General features: G+C 39.6%; 1 protein-coding gene across 1 annotated transcript; it reads right to left on the minus strand.

Annotated features, from left to right (window-relative positions):
- Positions 1-1933: 1933 nt before the first annotated feature.
- Positions 1934-17629, minus strand: rgl3a (ral guanine nucleotide dissociation stimulator-like 3a). The gene is made up of 18 exons (XM_030742705.1): positions 17563-17629; positions 16634-16894; positions 10821-11110; positions 9413-9457; positions 9115-9284; positions 8497-8642; positions 8080-8391; positions 7864-7967; positions 7667-7751; positions 6642-6716; positions 5895-5981; positions 5769-5801; positions 5527-5648; positions 5338-5433; positions 4954-5089; positions 4580-4849; positions 4255-4369; positions 1934-3812 (listed from the first exon to the last, which is right to left on the minus strand). Exons 2-18 carry the CDS (start codon positions 16820-16822, stop codon positions 3658-3660), a joined length of 2430 nt encoding a protein of 809 aa, XP_030598565.1. The 5' UTR covers positions 16823-16894; positions 17563-17629; the 3' UTR covers positions 1934-3657.
- Between the last annotated feature and the right edge of the window lie 3106 nt (positions 17630-20735).

Raw genomic sequence — 20735 nt, forward strand, 5'->3', positions numbered from 1 at the left:
TAAAAGAAAGGAGAGGAAAAGATAAATCACAAGTATTGTTAAGTATTGTTAAGCTGGATGAGCAGAAGAGGGAAAATATTTTTGCCAATATAACAAAAACATCAGTGAATGTGTTAAAGTGGAGAGAAGGGAGTTCAAAACATGGAAATTAGAGCTGTGGGCACAGGCAGCAGCACTGGCCAGACAGGTCACAACCTCCCACACATCTGTCACTGTGAACTCTGACCTCTCACACTGCTTAATGCTTCATCAGGGTAAAGGGTACAGAAGGAGGAGAAAGACCTTGCTTTCAGCTGCACTCCTGCTGCTCTTTGGGTGTGACATTTGGACTTTTTAAATTCTCATCTCAGCTTTGTTTCCCAGAAAACACTTTAGCTGAACTTGCTTTATATTGCACAAAATGTAGGTCATTGCAGAGGAGCCACATTGTTTGACTGAAGGATAAACCGGTTGTTTGCTCTTGAGAGGAGCCAAGCAGCGCCTCAAACAGTCTTTGTGACTATCTCCACCTACTGGCCGGCTAAAACCACTACATTTATCCAGACGGTTTCAGCTGTAACAAAAGCCCCCAGTTGAGCTCTAAGCATTTTCTCAAAAAAATAAAAAATAAAAAAACTTTTCCTCAGTTTTTAAAAAACCTCTCTATTTTCAGCTAAATAAAGTTTCTTTTAAACAACCTGTTTGGATAACAAATCCATGATGGAACATGCATTTAAAGGACCCCTCTAACACTTTCCTTTCTATCATATATATACACTTAACAGCCACTTATTAGGTACACCTGTTCAAGTGATTGTTAACTCAAATATCTAATCAATATTATTGTAGGGTCTTACAATACAAAGCGCCTTGAGGCGACTGTTTGTTGTGATTTGGCGCTATATAAATAAAATTGAATTGAATTGAATTGAATTGAATTGAATTGAATTGAATTGAATTGAACTGAATTGAATTGAATTGAATTGAATTGAATTGAATTGAATTGAATCAGCCAATCACATGGCAGCATCTCAGTGCATTTAAGCATATAGACAAGGTCAAGATGACCTGCTGAAGTTCAAACTGAGCATCAGAATGAGCAAAAAAAATGTGATTTAATTGACTTTGAATGCAGCATGGTCATTTGTGTCAGATGGGCTGGTCTGAGTATTTCAGAAACTGCTGATCTACTGGGATTTTCCCACACAACCACAGGGAATGGTCAGAAAAAAAGAGAAAATATCCTGTGAGTGGCAGTTCTCTGAGAGAAAATGCCTTGCTGATGCCAGAGGTCAGAGGAAAATGTCCAGACTGCTTTGAGCTGATAGGAAGGCAACAGTAACTCCAACATTCACCCTTTACAACCAAAGTATGCAGAAAAGCATCTCTGATTGCACATCATATTGAACCTTGAAGCAGATTAGGTACAGCAGCAGAAGACCACACAACATGTCACTCCTGTCAGCTAAGCCTGCCTTGTATCAATGGTTCAGACTGATGGTGGTGGTCTAATAGTGTGGGGAGATTTTTTTGGCCCCTTTGCGCATTGTTTAAATGTCACATCCTACCTGAGTTTTATTGCTGACCATATCCATCTCTTTATGACCACATACTGCCCATCTTTTGACAGATAGTGCGCCATGTGACAAAACTCAAATCATATCTGATTTCTTGAACATGACAATGAGTTCATGTCCTTAAATGACTTCCACAGTCATCAGATCTCAATCCAATAGAGCACCTCTGGGATGTGGTGGAAAGGGAGATTCACATCATGGATGTGCAGCAAATCTGCAGCAACTATGTGATGCAATCATTCCAATATGGACCAAAATCTCTGAGGAATGTCTCCAGCACCCTGAATGTGTGTCATGAAGAAAGGCTGGTGAGTGTATGTCTCTTCTCTGTTCAAGGAAGCCACACCATCAAGAAGGGAATAAATCCAAAGACATAATTATAGCGGCACGGTGACAAAAATGAGTTTATTAGTGAACATTTAACATCAGTTTTAATGAGAAAATGCTTAAACTTTATAAAGAATCTGTTGAAATAAAATGTTTAAAAAAATTTTTTCATACAGAACTTTTGATGTCACTTGAATTACAAAACAAACATGAAAGCCTGCCAATTCATCTCCTTTATTTCATGCAGCTGCCACTTCCTTTGTTACCGACTGTTTTTTTTTTCTTTTACCAGATCACAGAAGCTTTAAAGTGAACAAGAAAACTCCACCATTGTGCAAGAGGTTTTTCTTAAAGAAAAACAAAAACAAAACTTCATTGACTGAAAAAATTTTAACTTGACTTCAATTTCCATTTTTAGTGCATACAAAAAAAACCAAAAAACCTTCCTGGTAGTTTTAGGGAAGATTCAGCATCACAGGGTAGCCTTTATCTGCCAAATTTAATTCACATGCTAGTTCACCCTTCATTTTCACATACGAGAACCACTCTTCAGATTAATACCGTTCACAGTGACGCAGCTGGACACAACTTCTTGTAGAAGGCCTGGTGTTCTATAATTGCTCCAGATTAAAGCATTAAAACTTAAATGCCACAATCCAGGCAAGGCCACAGATTATAAACATATGTAATGTGCATATTATCACACATAAAAAGTCTCCTTCATATATGACCACAGCAAATAATAAAAAAGAAAAAACACATAGCTTTCTTCAATTAAACAGAAAGACAACATAAACACAAAACTGATGAGCTTATGAGAACTAAATGTTAACAGGATTTATACAGCACTTCATCTAAGACTGGAAAACATGAAAAAAGCATGTTCACGACATCAATTTAGCTCTAAAAGCTGAATACTGAAATTCTTTAAATAATATAAGATGACAAAATTATATTAAGTTACATTCAAATATTTAAATATTTAACTACAAAACAACTGAATACTTGTTGCAAACATGTCCATATCAGGGTAAGTAGGTGTTTCACTTTCTATCCAGTGACTGAAATCCCACAGTTTGTGTTCGACACTGATCTGTTTGGGAATGCGTGCTCATCAACCAAGAGCGAGCGTCCCATATTTAATCATCCTGACTCACTGTTCTTCATTTTGTTCTCTGGGGTTTGAGAAGGTCAGCAGCCCGTTACTCACACAGTCGAACAGGCTGAGAGAAAAGTGCCATGTCTGTTATATCAGCCATAGACAAAACTGTTCGATTCTGTAGTCACACAGCGAGATTATTTTGAGTTATGACACAGGGCTGCTTTGTCAGACCAGCTGATCCTGATGTGCATGATCTCCTGTGGTGAAAGCTGAAGTGTTCCTCCATCGGGAACAATTCACGGCAGCTGTCCAGGGAGAATAGCTGGATTGTTTGTTACTCTGGTTACTCTTGGCAGTCAGTTCTATGTATATCTGGACATTTCCTTCAAACTCTTCGAGCCAGTGCTGCTCCTGATGAATATTGAGCCTCGATGAGAACTTTTCCAAGTCATATTTCAGTCGAAGTCTGGGAACCTCTGTGGCAGAGCTGCTCTTTTCTGCTGCATAGTAACAATCTTATGTTGATGAGTAGATACAAACAGCCACAGTTGTGTCTTTTTAAGTGGTTGGTGTAGATGAACAGCTCCACTCTCTCTTTTACAAAAAAAAAAAAGAAAGAAAGAAAAAAAGGAAAAGAGCATCCTCTGATCCTTTCATTCAGACAAATATGTTTCACCTTCCACGGCGGCATCTGGGCGGATCTCCAGGGCTGGCTGAAGAGCCAAAATTTCTCCCGTGGCTCCTCCAGCGTTGGCGCAGGACAAAGTCATAGTTGGCAGTGGGGCACATGGCATAAAACACATTGGCTTTGTCAGGTATCTGGAGCTCTGAGGCAAGAAGAGGAGTAAAGTGTCATTTAGTTTCCTGCATTTGTCAGATTAATGCAGACACTAATTTCCAATAACGTCTACACTTCAAGTCTATTTAAAAAGCTAAAAACTATTAAAATATAACAAGAGCAGGAGTTGAGAATATATATGTCATCTTGTTTTGAAGCTTATTTGCCTTATAATTTATGTAAAGCTACTGATTACATTTGTTTTTGCACAAGTCGAAACCTTTCCCGCTTTCGGATTAAATATTGGTATGGCATTTAGCTAGTTTATCCAGTGCACAGTTTAAGGATGCATTTCATTATTTATTTACGACTTTTTGGACGCTCTCGTGTTTTGTGCTACAAGCAGAAGCGACACCACACACAGAAGCTTTAATACTGCTCCCTGATTGGGGTTAATTCTCTTCTGAGCAGGTTACACCAGCAATATTCACCTTTCCCATCTTTGAGCATCTGATAGAGGCTGAAGTCACTGCAACTGAACTCATCCATGTTGTGTTTTTCAAGAGCTCTCTGAATCACCTGAGGTGTGTGCTCCTGACTGGTCAGCTGGAGAGGAAACACCAGAGTCAACACTTCACATTCATATTGATGCGTTTGAAATTTGAAGTCCATAATGTCATAATCTCTGTATTATTGTAGGGTCTTTCCCTTATAACATAAAGCACCTTGAGGTGATTGTTGTGATTTGGTGCTATATAAATAACGTTTAATTGAACAGATAATTTCAGAGCATATATAACAGATTACGAAACATACCAGTATGCTCTTATAGACATTTCCATTGCTGACACACTCCATGCTGACTCTGATGATACATGAGTCGGCAACCTGTTTGTTGTAAACGGGCAGCGCAGCCTGAGGAGAGCAGCTGGATGATGGTGATGAGGACGATGACTCTGGGCTCAGCACCAGAGAAGGGGACGTGAGGTCTGGATGTGAGGAGCTGCAGGAGGATCTAGATAAGGATGGGGAGGTGGACCCAGAGGAGGAGCCTTCTGTGACGTTGTGAAGGGAGCCCGAGAACGACTGAGGGGAGAGAGAGGAGCAAAGAATATGAATATCACATCTGTCCCTGCTGACCGGCACACTGACTATAAATACAGGAGTGTGGAAATTGCCAGTGTTCATACCTTTAGCTTGAGTCTGAGGAGCGAGGGCTGAGGTACAGGAAGGTCCTCCATGTCTGAACCGCTCGAGCCAGAAGATGACACACTGATCTGGTCAGCGTGGGTCTTCCTGAGGGGGGTGTCACCGGATGTTCGAAACCTGCAAATGCAATTTGAGTTGAGTCCTTCTGAGCACTTGTTTCTGTGTTCAATGATTATTCCAACATTGGTGGAATTTTTAAGGGTATTCACATTCATTAATTTAACACTTATAACTTTCATTCAGTTAACTGAAAAAACTGTAAACAGACTTTGAAGGATAACTATTATGCTTTTCCTAATTTTGTGTCATATATAAAATTTCAACCTCTAAAATACCTAAAATAAACGGACAGACTTTAAACTTACGCAGCGAGCTTCCTCGTCAGCACATAACTGCTCCACGTGTTGGGGGAGTTGGGGCAGAGGTCAGCTGGAGGCTCCAGTTCACGAGACAGTTCATAGCTACAATAGACAAAAACAGATAAAATAAGACATGACGGATTTCATCAGAACCTGCTTCATAATATATATGAAGGGGTTCAGTGTGCACCTTACCTCTCCTGGTCTGTGAGCAGCGTGTGTGCCTGCAGCCAGGTGGTGATAAGGGGGTTGTGTGGAAAACTGTAGTGGGAACAGGAAGCCTGAAGCTGCCGAATCTGAGAGAGAATCTCAAATTCCTGGAAAGCAAAACAATAAAATATGGCAGAGATTAATACACAGAACAAAAAGAACAACAAGGCAGCACATAGAAATCTGTCCGTCATTTATATAAGACACCACTAGGAGGCGACACTTACCCGTCTGCGTTTCTCAAAGTTTATGAGCACACCCTGTGAACAAAAAAGGGAAAAATAAACAACGGGTGTTAAAATGGATCACAGGTCCACTGAAGTGCCATAAAGCAAAACAAATAAAGAGCTCACATCCACAGTGTCGTTCAGTGCTGTATCCAGCATGGTAAGGACTGTCAGGTAAGTGCCCAGGTATGGTACCACACCACTGCTGAAGTTCTAAACACACACACACACACACACACACACACACACACACACACACACACACACACACACACACACACACACACACACACACACACACACAAAAAAAAGCCAAATCCATTATTTATGATAAAGAACACCCCTGAGAAAATTAGCAGGAAAACACAATCAACTAACTTCTTGTGAGAGTTTATTACAGCGGTGAACAGTGAAGAAGGAAACAACAGAGGAGAGGATATTTAAAGGTCAACTGCACATTAGTGACATAAGCAGAAAGAGAAATATACAAAGACACACAAGAGCAGAGAAGACCATCTCAGTGGGTATTAAACATTTTACACACAACCCCACCCAGGCTGAGTAAACTAATGAACGTGGGAAATGCTACCAACACATTTTATATCTTTCCAATCATTCACGTGAACTGTAAGTTTATGTAAAATTTCCATTAAATATGTATTCAGTAAAGGATTGGAAGTTGGCAACCTATCTAGAAACTGAGAAGGGAAGTAAAATTGACAACAAGTGATTTTTAAGGAAGCTGACTTGATGATGCAGGGAAAAATAGACTTTCTTTTAGTTTTGCTGGCCTGCAAAGCTGACAGATTCACTTTAGCCTTTAGGTGAAACCTGAAATTGAGGAAGCAAAAATGATGATGAGTATCCTCTTACCATCTGCCTGGACTCCGAGCAGAGCTGGGGTGATTTATAAACTGGTGTGCCACTGCTGTGTGGGTGAGTCCCATCCTGCAGGAAAATGGACATTCAGGTTTTTAACGTGAGCAGAAAACAAAGTAGGCATATTATGTAACTGTTCCCGTCAGAGTTGAGTGCCTCTTTACAGGGTGCTGTGGGTGTGTGAGTGTTTCTTCAGCACAAACATGTGTTTAAAACTTGCACATGAGTATTAGACATGTGCGTTCAATTTATTAATAACCACTGTGTGGACAAAATGCCCGAGGAGCTACTTTTATTTGCAGTTTTATTGGTGTCGGTCGAGAACAACAGGCTTCTATTTGTTGCTGATAAAAGTAATCACTCATACCAGTTGCTTTTCACAGGGAAAGGCTCTCAGAACAAATAGAGAGAGTGGCAGACCAACTGGAAACTTAAGAAATCGTTTAGTCTTGTGATTTAAATTGACATGTGATTAAAGCATCAAAAGGAGAAATAATTAGAGACCACTCTCTGCAAACCACCCTAACAGGGCTGCTTCCAAACATTTGAAATTTAGTTTGAAAATGTTATCACTAACCTGTGTGAAAATTCATGTGGTCACATTGGTATTGATGGTTGGAATTTTATTGCATTTAGCTGATAGTGTCATCTCTGGGCATACACAAGCATATGTTTGTTTGTCAGGTTTTAATTTACCAAAGAGTGTGGGTAATAGTTTTGACAGTTCATATGGATAAGGAGAAGTGCAGATCACCAAGAGACATGTATAATAATAAAGTAGGCTTTATGAGAAGTCAAACAAGGCTCCTGTTACACAATCCAGGAAGTATCCTGCTAATTTCTTACTGCAGTGCATTCATCATTCTGTTCATCCATTCTCAGAGGACTGCGCTCAAGATATGGATATCCTGAAGGAAGTACAGTTCTGCCTATTTCAAGAACTGGTACACTTGGTACAAATAACAGCCTTTTCCCCTCAAGTACACATTCTCCCATGTGTAGAAAACAAATGAAGGTACCTCCACTAGGATCTCCCTGTTGGCCAGCACACAGTTCTCATCAGGAAAAGTCTCACACAGGTTATCAAAGGTGGCTGTGCTTTCCCTGAAAACAAAACAAAACAAAAATTATTATGACAACAGTTTTTTTTTTTTTTTTCTGCAGTAGTATATTCTAGTTCTGAGTGAAACATGTAATACATTAAATATCTGCTGACCTGCTGACAGCAGCCCACGTCTTTTTGAGGCGATACACAGCGTTGGATTGCAGAGCTGAAAGGATGGCCCTTAAAGAAGAGAAGTTCTTCAGCTGTCTGCATTCCTGCACAGACACAAAAAGTTTCTTACGTCCTTTCAAGTCTTTCTCGTGTCCATAATTTTTATGGAAACCTTTAAATAATCTCTATTTTTTAAAATTTTTTTATGGCACAAACCTGTGCAATAGCAATCCACCTCTCGATGATGCGTGCTCTGTGATAGGGGCTGGTGCGTGAGCTGCGAGGTGAGCTCGGGGCAGAGGAGGGGTACAGGAAGTTAGAGGACAAACAAGGTGACGAGATAGGAGAGGAAGTGGAACGGCGGTGCGGGGATGTGCAGAGGAGTGAGGTGATGACACGGTTGGTGATGGCGTTAAACTGGGAGATGGTGGCGCGGACTGTTGGCGCTAGGTTTCGGTTTTCTTTTTTGTCTCGTTGGGACCAGATGCAGCCCAAGCAGTGGAAAGGCACCACTTTGACAAACAAGTCCTGGGGGAAAGATTGGCATAAGACAGGGAAATATTCATGAGAAAAAAAACCCTCCAACAATCAACCAGGGAAACAGAAGTTCAAGATTTTCCAAATGTAACGTACAGAATCTAGCCTGGTCAGCTGCTCAGCCACTTCCCTAACAGGGAAGTCCATAAAGTTGTATTTGTCTTCATCCTTAGCAGGCAACTCTCCTCCATCCACCTGCTGCAGTGATTCACTGCTTTGCTCTGACGCAGGCTGGCTGCAATCTGTCAAACACACCAAATCATAAATGACATCAAAATGTGCTGCTCAACGGACACGTGACGGAAAACACTCGTGAACCTGCGGCAGTTTTTGTAAAAGATGAGGGGTGTTATTGAAGCTGTAAAAATGACATTATAAAAATCAACAGTTACGCAAATGAGGTGATCGTAGTCTGAAACAAGTATCTCACAGTTCATCGGCTGTATGTATGCTGTACATTTTCAAAGATATTAATCCAAATTCTACATCTGGGACCGCTGTAGCTGAGAATCTTTTGAACTAAATCAGATTATTAGAAGTCATTAAAGTTAATGCGGACCAGTGAATACAGCATGATTTAAATGAGGGATTGTTGAAATAAAGTCTCGAATGTGAAACTTATACTAAATTCTTCCTCCAATATAAAAACTGATTCACAAGTTGGTGAGTCTCTACTGCCCTGATATTATGTATGTTCTTTTTTTTTTACTTTACCTTGTTCCTGGAGACTCTTGAGCAGGCTCTCTGCCGTATGAACCAAATGTCTGAAGCAGAGGCGATGCTGCATGTGGACACACAACGTCCGAAGAGCCTGGTACTGACGGGGGTCATTGAAGTCTTCGCTGTATTCCTCCAGCCAAAGACGGATTACTGGGACCAAGGTACTAAAGGAGATTTATGGGAGATGATGATTACTGATTATTAATTTTATATGAGATTTAGATGCATCTGTTGCATAATTTGCAACAGATGCATTTAAAAAAAAAAAAGAAGTTATTTTTGTTGTACTTACCTGCGAGCACTCACTGAGTTATCCAGGTTTGTGACCGAGTCATTTCTGTGGCAGAAAAGGGAAACATGATTATGCATTATTACTACAGAAAGGGACAACATGGTGAGTTAGTGATGATAGAAAAAATCCTGTAAACAAGAAAAGTTTCATGGTTGAGGCTTAACAACTGTTCATCCTGTGGAAATGTCATGCAACACTCTGAATCCCTGCAGAGACACCCTGTCCTTGTTACAGAGTAATGAGCGTAAACAGATAAATGTCCCCCTTGGCATTTAATAATGATATGCGTGCAGTAAAACTGGAGGACGATGCCATGTAGTGGCATGTGTAGGAAGCTTTATCACAGGATCCTTCTACTTACTGCGCAAAAACAGGACATAAGACAGAATTTTAAGAACAGGAGCGCTCACACTAAAGGAGCAAGACAACAACTGTTTAAGTTTGGTACATAATTCAAACCAATTTAGGCAGAACCTGTGAAGCTAAAGTATAGTTTTTTAAACACCCTGTAAGCCAAAGGAGAGAAAACAGTCTGTTCTGATGGTGACAAGCACTGCAGGGACAATATGAGGGTCACTTTTTGAAAAATAGCATATGAACTCGACACCAGTGGTCACAGATCCATACAGAACACCATTAGCAAAGCTGAGCTGGAAAGAAAAGACAAAAATCAAACAAGTTTGTTTTAAACTATAAGTTCATTTTAGAACTTTAGAAATCTTCACATGCTCAATCTTAACTAATTTCTATTCTTCTTCTACCACACAGGTGTATAGCAAACCCTGAAATATATACTTTCTAAAAGATTCCTGAAGGTACTTCCTGAGGCAAAATAAATCACGTAACTGTAAATAGTCCCACTGGGTGTTGAGGGTGTAGCCATGATCTACATGATGACAATGGAACAAAGCTCGAGACTGCTTTGTTTAGTTCATGACGGGAATACCTGGCATAGAAACCTGCCCTGGGTCAACACAGGTTTGTTTTGTGAGTAGCTGAGGCGACGTAAAGAGGGTGTTAAATTGCTGTGTCCTTTGGAAATCGATTTGTGCATTGAGCATATTGTAAACCCTGGTTATTACGCATGTGCTCCACTTTCATTTGTAAGCACTGACAACCTTTTTAAAAATAGCACACAGTGGAGTAATATACCAATGTCAGTAAGTTAGGAGGCAGTTATTAAAGACGTCTTATCTGTGTGTGGCTTCTGATAAGGAGCTATCATTAGAACTTAGCTGATTTCACTTTTCTGTTTCGCATAATGTCAAAGCCTTCTCCATGCTCCTCCCACATACATTTTCTAAGCTAAATCAAGCAGCAACAGTGATATCATATGCAGGTTCACAGGTCAGCTGCCATGCTTTTTGTTAACACATGTCTCAGTTTAACACATGTCTACAAATCTCACCTCTGAAACAGCAGCTCAATGAGGGTGCTGGTGGTGGTGAAGGCCCTGTAGGTGGAGAGGAACACATGGATGAAGTCGGGCTCCCTTTTCTCAGGGTCCAGCAGGTGGGTAACCAGACGCTCCAGGGTGGCAGCCTTCAGCCTGCGCACCTTCACCGTGTGGTACTGGACGAAGCTGATGGTCGTCTGAAGCTCCGTCATGTTCGAGGTCGGCACGACAGGCTCCCTGCGTAGCGTGACGCCAAACACTGCCCCATCCTCCTCCTCCTCGCCCCACTCCTGCACCGGGTCCTGCAGCAGAAAATTTAAGGTCATTATTTGGCAAATATGGATATAACACATGAAATGGATTTTCTGCTCTGTTCTTTCTTTGTGCAGAAATGCAAAAATGAATTCAGCTTACATGGGAGAATAAGAAAAGCCTCTTTCCACAATGACTGCTTACATCTGCAATAAAAACCCTTCAAACTGCATTATTTCATTTTCAAAAATCAAACTCTGCTTTAATTAAACTCACTGTTGAGGAAACTTTAGAGAAACAGAGACGTGGTGGGGGAAAACGGGCTATCGGCTCCAAAACCCACAGGAAATGGTAAATAAATAAATAAAGAAAAAAAGATAGATACAACATACAATCTCCCCCTACAGAAAGCATAAAGAGTGACTGATTCGACCAAATAGATTAAAGTAGGTTTAAACCAATTTCAAACCTGCCATTAAATCTGGGTGCTACCTCAACTTCTAACACTCACAGACCTGGAATGAAGCTCGCTGACTGCGCTGATAAACAAGCGTCATTTGGTACACGTACGACAGGTGAAGCGGAGCACGTCTTCAAATACTTGATACCACATGACAGAAACCAGCGTGCAAAATACGCGGACACATTGACACTGGTGGATTCAGTGCATACCCCACACTGAATGAAACCTTTATGAGTGTACCTGCCCTGCTGACCAGAGATACACGATTAAAAAATTCACATGAAGCTGACTGCAAGTGAAAACAACTGAAGGACTGTGTTAACTCATAACTAATGCATGGCAGAATTAGAATTAGTGATAGTTCATTTAACCTACCATGGATAAATGCCATTTTCCCATCTTTATCCTGCTCTTGGGATAAATAAATCCTTCTGTCCGCAAACTCTTGAAATTTAAGGAATCGACTCTGTCCTCCGACACTTGGCTTCAGCTCTGAAGTAAACCTGACACTTTCATCTTGGATAAATAATGTAACGAAATTGGTTCTTTTCAAACGCATATATATAAATACCCAGATGTGCAACTTTCCAAACCGAGGAGTAACTAGAACGACATCAGGACGAGCAGAGGGAAGAGATCTTTCAGTGGGCGGGGCTTGTGAACAGGTGTGGGCAGGGTCAACACAACTGGCCAATAACATGCTGGGACTAAATGGCAGCAGATGTTATGATGCATAATATTTTAAACTTATAATACTGTTTTCAGTGTTGTTATTACAACATCAGCAGAGCAATATGATTATTGCTGTTAACATGTGACAGCAGGAATCAATTATTCCCTCCACCCATCCAGGCATTTTCTTGAATGCTTACGTAATTCAGGCAGGTCGCAAGTCTATCCAGGGAACCACTCAAGTAAACTAATCCAAGGCGATGGACACAGTTAACGAAATGGTATTTAATTGTTCTATACTTATTTTCTATGCAGAGTTTACTGAATGCTTTTCCAAATCTATAAAGTACATCTGTAACAACGGTAATCATCAAAAAAAGGGAGAATAATGGTTGTAATTTCCCAACTAACAAGGTCAAGTGACGCAAATAATCATATATGAGCACTTATTTTTGCATGAAAGTTATGCAGTGAATTCATACTTATAGTTAATTATAATTCATAATTCATACTCATACTGATGAGGCTTCTGATATTCTGTATTCTATTTTGGGTTAACACCGGTTTAAAAGAGCCCAGCACAGCCATTAGAGATGAAGTCTGTGACTTCTAGTGTCAGAATAAACCCATTTTGTCATGGGTTTGGCATGTTTGCTGGTTATAAATTCAGCCTCACGTCACTGGAAGCATATAATAAAAAAAATACAGCAGCCACCTCACTCACTGAAGCCACCTGATATTGGTATTGTCCAGGAACCTTCCCAGAATAGGAACAGCGCCTGAGCGTTGGTATCAGACACATGCAATATGAGGGCTTACAGTGTGTGTGATAGTGATATATATGTTTAGAAATAATAAGGCAGTGTTTAGAAATACTGTATTTATAACACAAAACCATGTGGAGACAAACAGACATAGACACTAATGTGACACCTGGTGGCCAAGTACTATTATCCTTTTTCATATTTCTTGTCATATATCCTGTTCCAAAATGTGGTGGATGCTCATATTAAACATGGCTGAGATCAGTGTGTGTACAAAAGAATCTCCTGTGAGCTAATATCTCAGATTTCATACTGCACTGTATGCTCCATTTCATGATATGAGCAGAAGCCTGCTGTTCAAATCTCCTGTTTAAAAGGCAGAGCCAATCACAAGAAAGCTGGCTCAAAGCAGTGGTTCTCACACTGCAAAGTACAAAGTCACTGAAGGTGGGGATAAATCAGTAAGTAATGGATGCAGATGACCTGCTGTAGTGACCCCTAAAGGGAGCGGCCAAAAGAAGAAGACAAAACATTTTTCTTTGTTAATGATGGGTAAAAAAAATTGTGCTGTCTGGGAAGTTTACTTCTTTTGAGACAAGCCAGAAGTAGTTTAATTAGATTAAATTAGAAACATTATACCTCAGAGTGATGCTGAGAATCTAATTTATGCATTTATTTCTTCTAGGCTGGACTATTATAACTATTACTATCAGGCTGGCCTGAAACCTCCCTAAAAAGCCTTCAGCTGATCCAAAACTGTACTGACAGTGACCAGAAAGAGAGAGCATAGTTCTCCCTTATTGGCTTCTCTTCACTGGCTCCCTGTTGAATCCAGAATCAAATTTAAAATCCTTCTTCTCACATACAAGGTCTTGAATAATCAGGCCTCGTCTTATCTTAAAGACCTCATAGTCATAGTATGACCCCAGTAGAGCACTTCGCTCTCAGACTGCTGGCTTACTTGTGGTTCCTAGGATACTTAAGAGTAGAATGGGAGGCAGAGCCTTCAGTTTTCAGGCCCCTCTTGTGAAACTAGCTCCAGGTTCAGATTTGGAAGACAAACACCCTCTCTATTTTTAAGATAAAGCTTTAAAATTTCCTTTTTTGATAAATCTTATCATTAGGGCTGGATCAGGTGAGCCTGAACCATCTCTTAGTTATTTAGCTGGGGGGTTCCCACGATGCACTGAGTATTTCTTTTCATTCATCTCTGTATATACTCCACTCTGCATTTAATCATTAGGTATTATTAATCTCTGGTTCTCTTCCACAGTGTGTCTTTTGTCCTGTCTCTCTCCCCTCACCCCAACCAGTCGTGGTGGATGACTGCCCCTCCCTGAGCCTGGTTCTGCTGGAGGTTTCTTCCTGGTAAAAGGGAGTTTTTTTTTTTTTTCCCACTGTCACTTGCTCATAGGGGGGTCCTCTGACTGTTGGGCTTTTCTCTGTATTGTAGGGTCTTTACCTTATAATATAAAGCACATTGAGGCGACTGTTGTGATTTGGCATTATAAAAATAAAATTGAATTGAATTGAAAATGTTCCCTTTAAATAGGCCAGCAGCTTTCAATTTGCTTTACATGCTATGAGGAAATATTTTACATTTTACAAAAACAATTCCCAGGAAGAAATTGAATGCAGAAAGTTTAAGGAAGGTTGATCATGGGGGTGAAAAGCTGATTCCAGGCCAGTATGAACAAACTAGAAACAATGCAGTCATGCCATGAAAGAATCTAGTCAGGACAGTTTTTTTTCTTTTCTTGAGAGCTTCAAGCTTACCTTCCTGTTTGTAGTGTTAAAGGTGTGGTGGCATTCCAGGTTTTGGTTTTAAAAATATGTGTGACTAAAAAAAACCCCACAAATATGACAAAAGGCACTAAGGTATTAAAACGAAAGAAAATGTTACTGCATACATTTGGAGACAAACTGACAAGCAAAACACTGACAAGCTGAGCAGTTGGAGCATCTCTAGTCACTGCTCATTAAGCCCAGAGGGAAGAATGAGCTTTTTTGTTTGCCTAATGAGTTTCTGTCTCACTCACTCCTCATGTTTCACAAATCCATCCTCTGTTTCAACAGAGGCTAAACAAAAGAGTGGCGAAACAAAGGAAGGAGAGACCTCAATTAGTTCTAATTACACACATGAAGTGGTGATGTGATGGCAGGCAGGCAACAAGTAAAAGCACGACTACAAGAAGAAGCCAAAACATCTCACTTAAAGTTGTTTCCTTTAAAAAATGGAACATGATTTTTTTTTTTTTAATCTGAAATGCGATACACTTTCTGGGGAGTCTGTTGCACTGCAGTTCTTTATACTTCCTTATTGTTACTAAAAGGCTATTGTTATGTAAACCATCGGAAAAATAGCAGAAGTTCTCAGATGTACACATGCACACGAGTATACATGGAAAAACACCTGACGTAAACAATGACGTAATACACGATCAGATACAGTGCAGTTATCAAGCACAAGAAGACAAATAAGCCCTAATAATTCACTGGTTTTTAGCACTGCTTTGTTTGCCAGCTCCAACTATAAATTTAACCTGGACAGGACTGAATTCTGATTTCTTAAGTAATGAGTTAAAAAACATTATCAGTGATTCCTGCTTCTCAAATGGGAGTAATTTCTGTTGTGATCTTCCATGAGAGTAAGAATGAATTTTTGGGGGGTTTTGCTGTTGGCAACATCAACTTGGGCTCTAGGAACCTTTAATGGGCATTAATGTCTATTACTGTTTCACAATGATTCAAAAAAACATTTACCTTTAATGAAAACAATAATTTTCAGTTTTAAATGGATGGTTCACGTTTTGCAAAAGCAAGTGCTTCCTTCTCTAGAAACTGAATGTCTTTGAGTTTTAGACCGTGGTCAGACTAAAAGAATATGAAGAAACTAAAGGCTCGTGATTGTGAACTTTTCTTTTTTTTAACATATTTTGTTAAATGGTAATGTGCAAACTAACTCAACAGTTAATCATTAATGAAAATCACGTCTTCCAGGTCGTTGGGTTCTTAAATGAACTGTAGGCCTTGCCATTACACAGTACACTTTAGCAATAATGGACTCAAAGTGCTTTTAGTGCAACTTTGTTATGACAGCATCTAATGAATGCTATATGTGTCTGTAGTTCATTTATTTATGATATATATTGGTTGTGTTTACTATTGTTTAAAAACCACACTGCCCACAGGGACAATAAAGACTCCAATACAATCTAACCTGATCTGTCCTGATACACAGAAGAATAAATTGATCTTTTCACTAAACTCTGATGGCCAAATAATTTCAGCCATTTGAATCTACTAACTCTCAGTCAACTAAAACATAAATATTGACATATACATGTGAAAATTTTAATAACCTAATTCCTTCTAGATGATATTTAATGTAATAGTCCAGTGAGTCATATTGACACCTTCACATTTCGGTGTTTTCATTACAATCCTTCATGATCTAGTCAGACAATAAACTGCATATTTAAAGTGGGTATGCTGATGCCTTGATTTAATTGTATTATTACCTTTTAGGACATTCACTTTTATATGTAATATTGTGACAAAAAATGTAAAACACAATTGATGACAAGACACCAAGCGCAGCAGCCATCTATTGCAGCAGGTGGAGCGTGACACACCAGCCTCTTCTCAACAATGCTTAAAAACTCCAAACTCACCTCATACTGTCCGTCGGTGTCCAAAAACTGGAAACTCCTCAGCCACACTCCGGGCTCCGTGTTCATGTGAACGCCCATGCACTGACTCTGCCTGAGCCAAAGTAGCCTCTTCATCCTGCCAACCCTGCTGCGGAGGCTGCGGGGTTCCCCTGCACTGCTGCCTCCGCACATAGGAAGGATGGTCCTCATCTTCTCGCTGTGTACTGGTCACGCTACGGGCCCACGCGCCTCGTCAGATCTCTCCCACACCTGCTGCCTCATCTGTGTCAGGGAGGAGAGCGTGGAGGCAATAAGGTGCAGTCATTTCACGTTAATTCCCGAGCAGCTTACACTATACTACTGTTAAATGCCCCCTCTGTCCAGCCATTTGACAAACTATTAAATAGAGTGGTAGCTGAATGTAAGCATAAAAAACTCAGCAGAACTCAGTGTTGCACCATGGCATAAAAGATCTTAATTCAGAGAATTCACTTCTTAATAAAATGCATCTATTTATGCTTCCATAGACTACAAAAAACAGGCAGAGACATATAGAAAGCATTCAATTATGGGGGAATTTCTCTTGAATTGATTTAAGTTCAATAAAATAAAACTGACACTATATAGTGTGTACAAGAAACGACCCTGTGCCAGTATTTCCTTTGTTAAAATAGCAGCATCGACATTGTCATAGTCATACATGTATAGTTTTTTTTTTTAACTGCCTATCTGCTATGAAAAAGCTTATATCGGTATGGGCACATATCAAAATAAGGCAAAATGACTACAGTTATGGAATACAATGTACTGCTTTCAATCTAACCATTCAATTTCTCTTTAAAAAGGTACAAAATTCACATATTCAATTTCCTATACAATTCAGAAAATGTGTCAGCTACAGTATCTACAAAGAAAATCAGATATCCACAAAGAAAATAATAGTCACTTACTGCTCCTCAGTGATCCTTGTTCAGAGCGGCACTTGTCTAACCAGAGTACTCATTTAGAGACAGTGTGAAACTTGGAAGGAAGAGACTGGTATTTATCACTGAGGGCTGATTGTTCTTTGTGTTTGTGGGTGGATGATGCCCTGCGCATGTGTGTACGTGTATGTGACTGTGTGTGTTGGAATGGCCTCCTCCTTGTTTGGCTGTACTCTCTGTGATATATAATTATGTTCCATTTTAATCGTGTTTCTCACAAGTCACACAATTCACTCCGGCTCAGCTGCCCTGCTCATTACAATAAACCACAAACTCTCTGCCCCAGCCATGAATAGAAATATTACAAATATAAGCACTTCTGTTGTAGAAATGTAAATGTAATTACTTATTCTATTTTCTTTTAATTGCTTATTCTATTTCTTTATTTGTTACATATCTTTTTTGACTGCAAGAGCAACTGTTCTGAGTAGCGCACCCGAATCTCATTGTGTATGCTTGTATATGCAGTGACAATAAAGGAATCTTGAATCAACCACTTTTTTTGTTAAACTGGGTACAGTATAAATTGTCATAAATTAATTTTGACTGATGAGAGTTTGCTGGTTAAAATGTCAAGCCCCTAAATGTTTCTTCTTACCTAGGAGTGGATTCCAGCACATTTAAAAGGCGAGGCAAACATGCAGTCATGTCTAAAGCCTCCACTAATGGCTGAGGCATGTTTAAGTGAAAGCATTCTGGCAGGAGATGCTGAAGAAACGAGCCTACACTTCTGGCAGTGATTCAAATTCTACAACAGAAGGAGCAGGCCTGCCTCCTCACACTTACTGGTTGATAAAAAAGACTGATGAAATAGACCTATATTTGTAGATTCCAGGGGGCTCAAGGTACAAGTCCCCCTCAGTAATTTAGAGACCAACACATGCTTCTTAATAAAAACACGAAAGAAGCAGTGGAATTATTGAGGGAAAAAACATACTCAGGTAAGAATGCCTATGAGTAGTGACTCTTTTCTTCAGCAGTGGGTCTCTTTTACTACAAAATATGAATTCTTTGTTCAGAAACCACTACAATTTTTGGTGATAAACATCCTTAACACAGTGTTGTCATCTCAGTCAGCAGCTGTATATATCCCCTGAAACCAGGTACAGGCAGGCAGATATACTGATAGCCACGAAAGAGCCAGAAAGAAAAAGAAGGAAGTCCAATATTAGAAAATGTTTTCTCAGGAAGGGGGAAAAAAAGAAGTGCCCACTATTTTTCAAAGTATTCAAAGTATTGCTGCTAGATCCCTGACTAATCTTTGGATAATGTTTCCTGTTCTTCATAACCTGCCTAAATATCATGAAAGAGATGTGCATGATTCCTCATAAAGAAATAAATATATTTTAAGTTCATTTAACATTAACATGAATAAGTGCCATATTTAAAGAGATTACCTTCCCAAACAAAGCTTCCTCCCGCAAAAGCCATAAAAGTAGCCTGATCTTAGACAGTATTCTCTCGTTATGGTCGGACTCTCTCATCTGGAACCAGGCAAACATAAATGAGGACTTAAGAATAAATCAGGCGCATGCCTTCATGTATCAGAATCAATATTATAAAAGAAAGGTTGAGCATAATTAACTAAAATCAATACAGAATTCACGTCTATGTTGAACTGTTACCTTTTATTTCTTTATTTAGTTTTTATTTGCGTTAATAAAGACATTTCCACCATATGTTGATGCAGAAAATGTACACATTTGTGTAAATTCTCTAAAATGCAGGGAAGGAAGTGATGCTTAAAATGATCACTTCAGTGGAGGGATTCTGTGTCCTACAGTTCTAACTGAGTACCACATTTATTTTTTATTACAAAAAGGAAGTGAAAAAAAGAGATTTCCCAAGAATGCCTCAGGCAAAAATAAATAGCATTAGTCTAGATGGTTTTTTGATGGCAGAAGAAACCAGAGTTCCTGGAGAAAAAATATGCAAACTCCACAGAGAACCCTGCCCAGGTTGAAAGCCAGGATCCTCTAGCTATGAGACAGCAGTATTAACCACTGAGGAAAAATAGCTCTGGTAGCATCATTTACATTCACATTATTGGCATGGTGATGTTATGGTTAGCACTGTCGCCTCACAGCAAAACAGTTTGTGTTTGAACCCCAGCTGTGGCCCTCCTACATGGAGTTTGTTCCCCCTGTGCCTGCCTGAGCACTCTTTGGATGCTTGGCTTCCTCCTACAGTCCAAAGACATTATGTTAATGGGTGAATCTAAACTGGCTGTGGATTTGAGGTAGGTAAAGTGCTTGAAACGTGTAGAATAAAGAATGTATGGCTAAAATGTGACTTTTGGTTACCTTTAGTTAAAATTTTAACCATTAGAGATTAGATTATTCATAACCATCTCACAGACGTATCTTTGTGTGATATTTATTTAGACTCTTTCTCCCCACTTGATCTTTCAGAGTTCACTTCAATAATTACTTCCTCCAAGCTCCAATGTTGTCCTGTAATTAGTTAATGCTTCGATCTTAAATGTGATCAATCTGCCCTTATTAGTTAGCTATGTACCACAGGCTTTTAAGGTGGCCATCACTTGACCCAGATGTCTTAGCTAACCTTCTTTTTATCTCAAAAAATCTCGAAAGAGTAGTTGTAAAAGAGCTAAGTGATCATCTGCAGAGGAATGGTTTATTTGAAGAGTTTCAGTCAGGTTTCAGTACAGAAACAGCATTAGTGAAGGTTACAAATGATCTTCTTACAGCCTCTGGCAGTGGACTCATCTCTGTTCTTGTCCTGCTGGACCTCAGGGCAGCTTTTGATACTGTTGACCATAACATTTTATTACAGAGATTAGAGCATGCCATAGGTATTAAGAATACTGCACTGCAGGGGTGTGAATCATATTTATCTAATAAACTCCCTGTTGTTCATGTAAATGAGTCTTCTTCACAAACTAAGGTCAATTATGGAGTTCCAGAGGGTTCTCTGCTGGGACTAATTCTATTTACACTATGTATGCCTTCTATTATGCAATGTGATTAGGGAGCATAAATTTCTACTGTTATGGATATGATACCATCTTTATCTATCGATGAAGCCAGATGACGCACATCAATTAGTTAAACTGCAGGAATGTCTTCAAGACATAAAGGCCTGGATGACCTCTAATTTCCTGCTTCTAAATTCAGATA

This window comes from Archocentrus centrarchus, chromosome 1, assembly GCF_007364275.1.
Source record: "Archocentrus centrarchus isolate MPI-CPG fArcCen1 chromosome 1, fArcCen1, whole genome shotgun sequence".
NCBI classification, from domain to species: domain Eukaryota; kingdom Metazoa; phylum Chordata; class Actinopteri; order Cichliformes; family Cichlidae; genus Archocentrus; species Archocentrus centrarchus.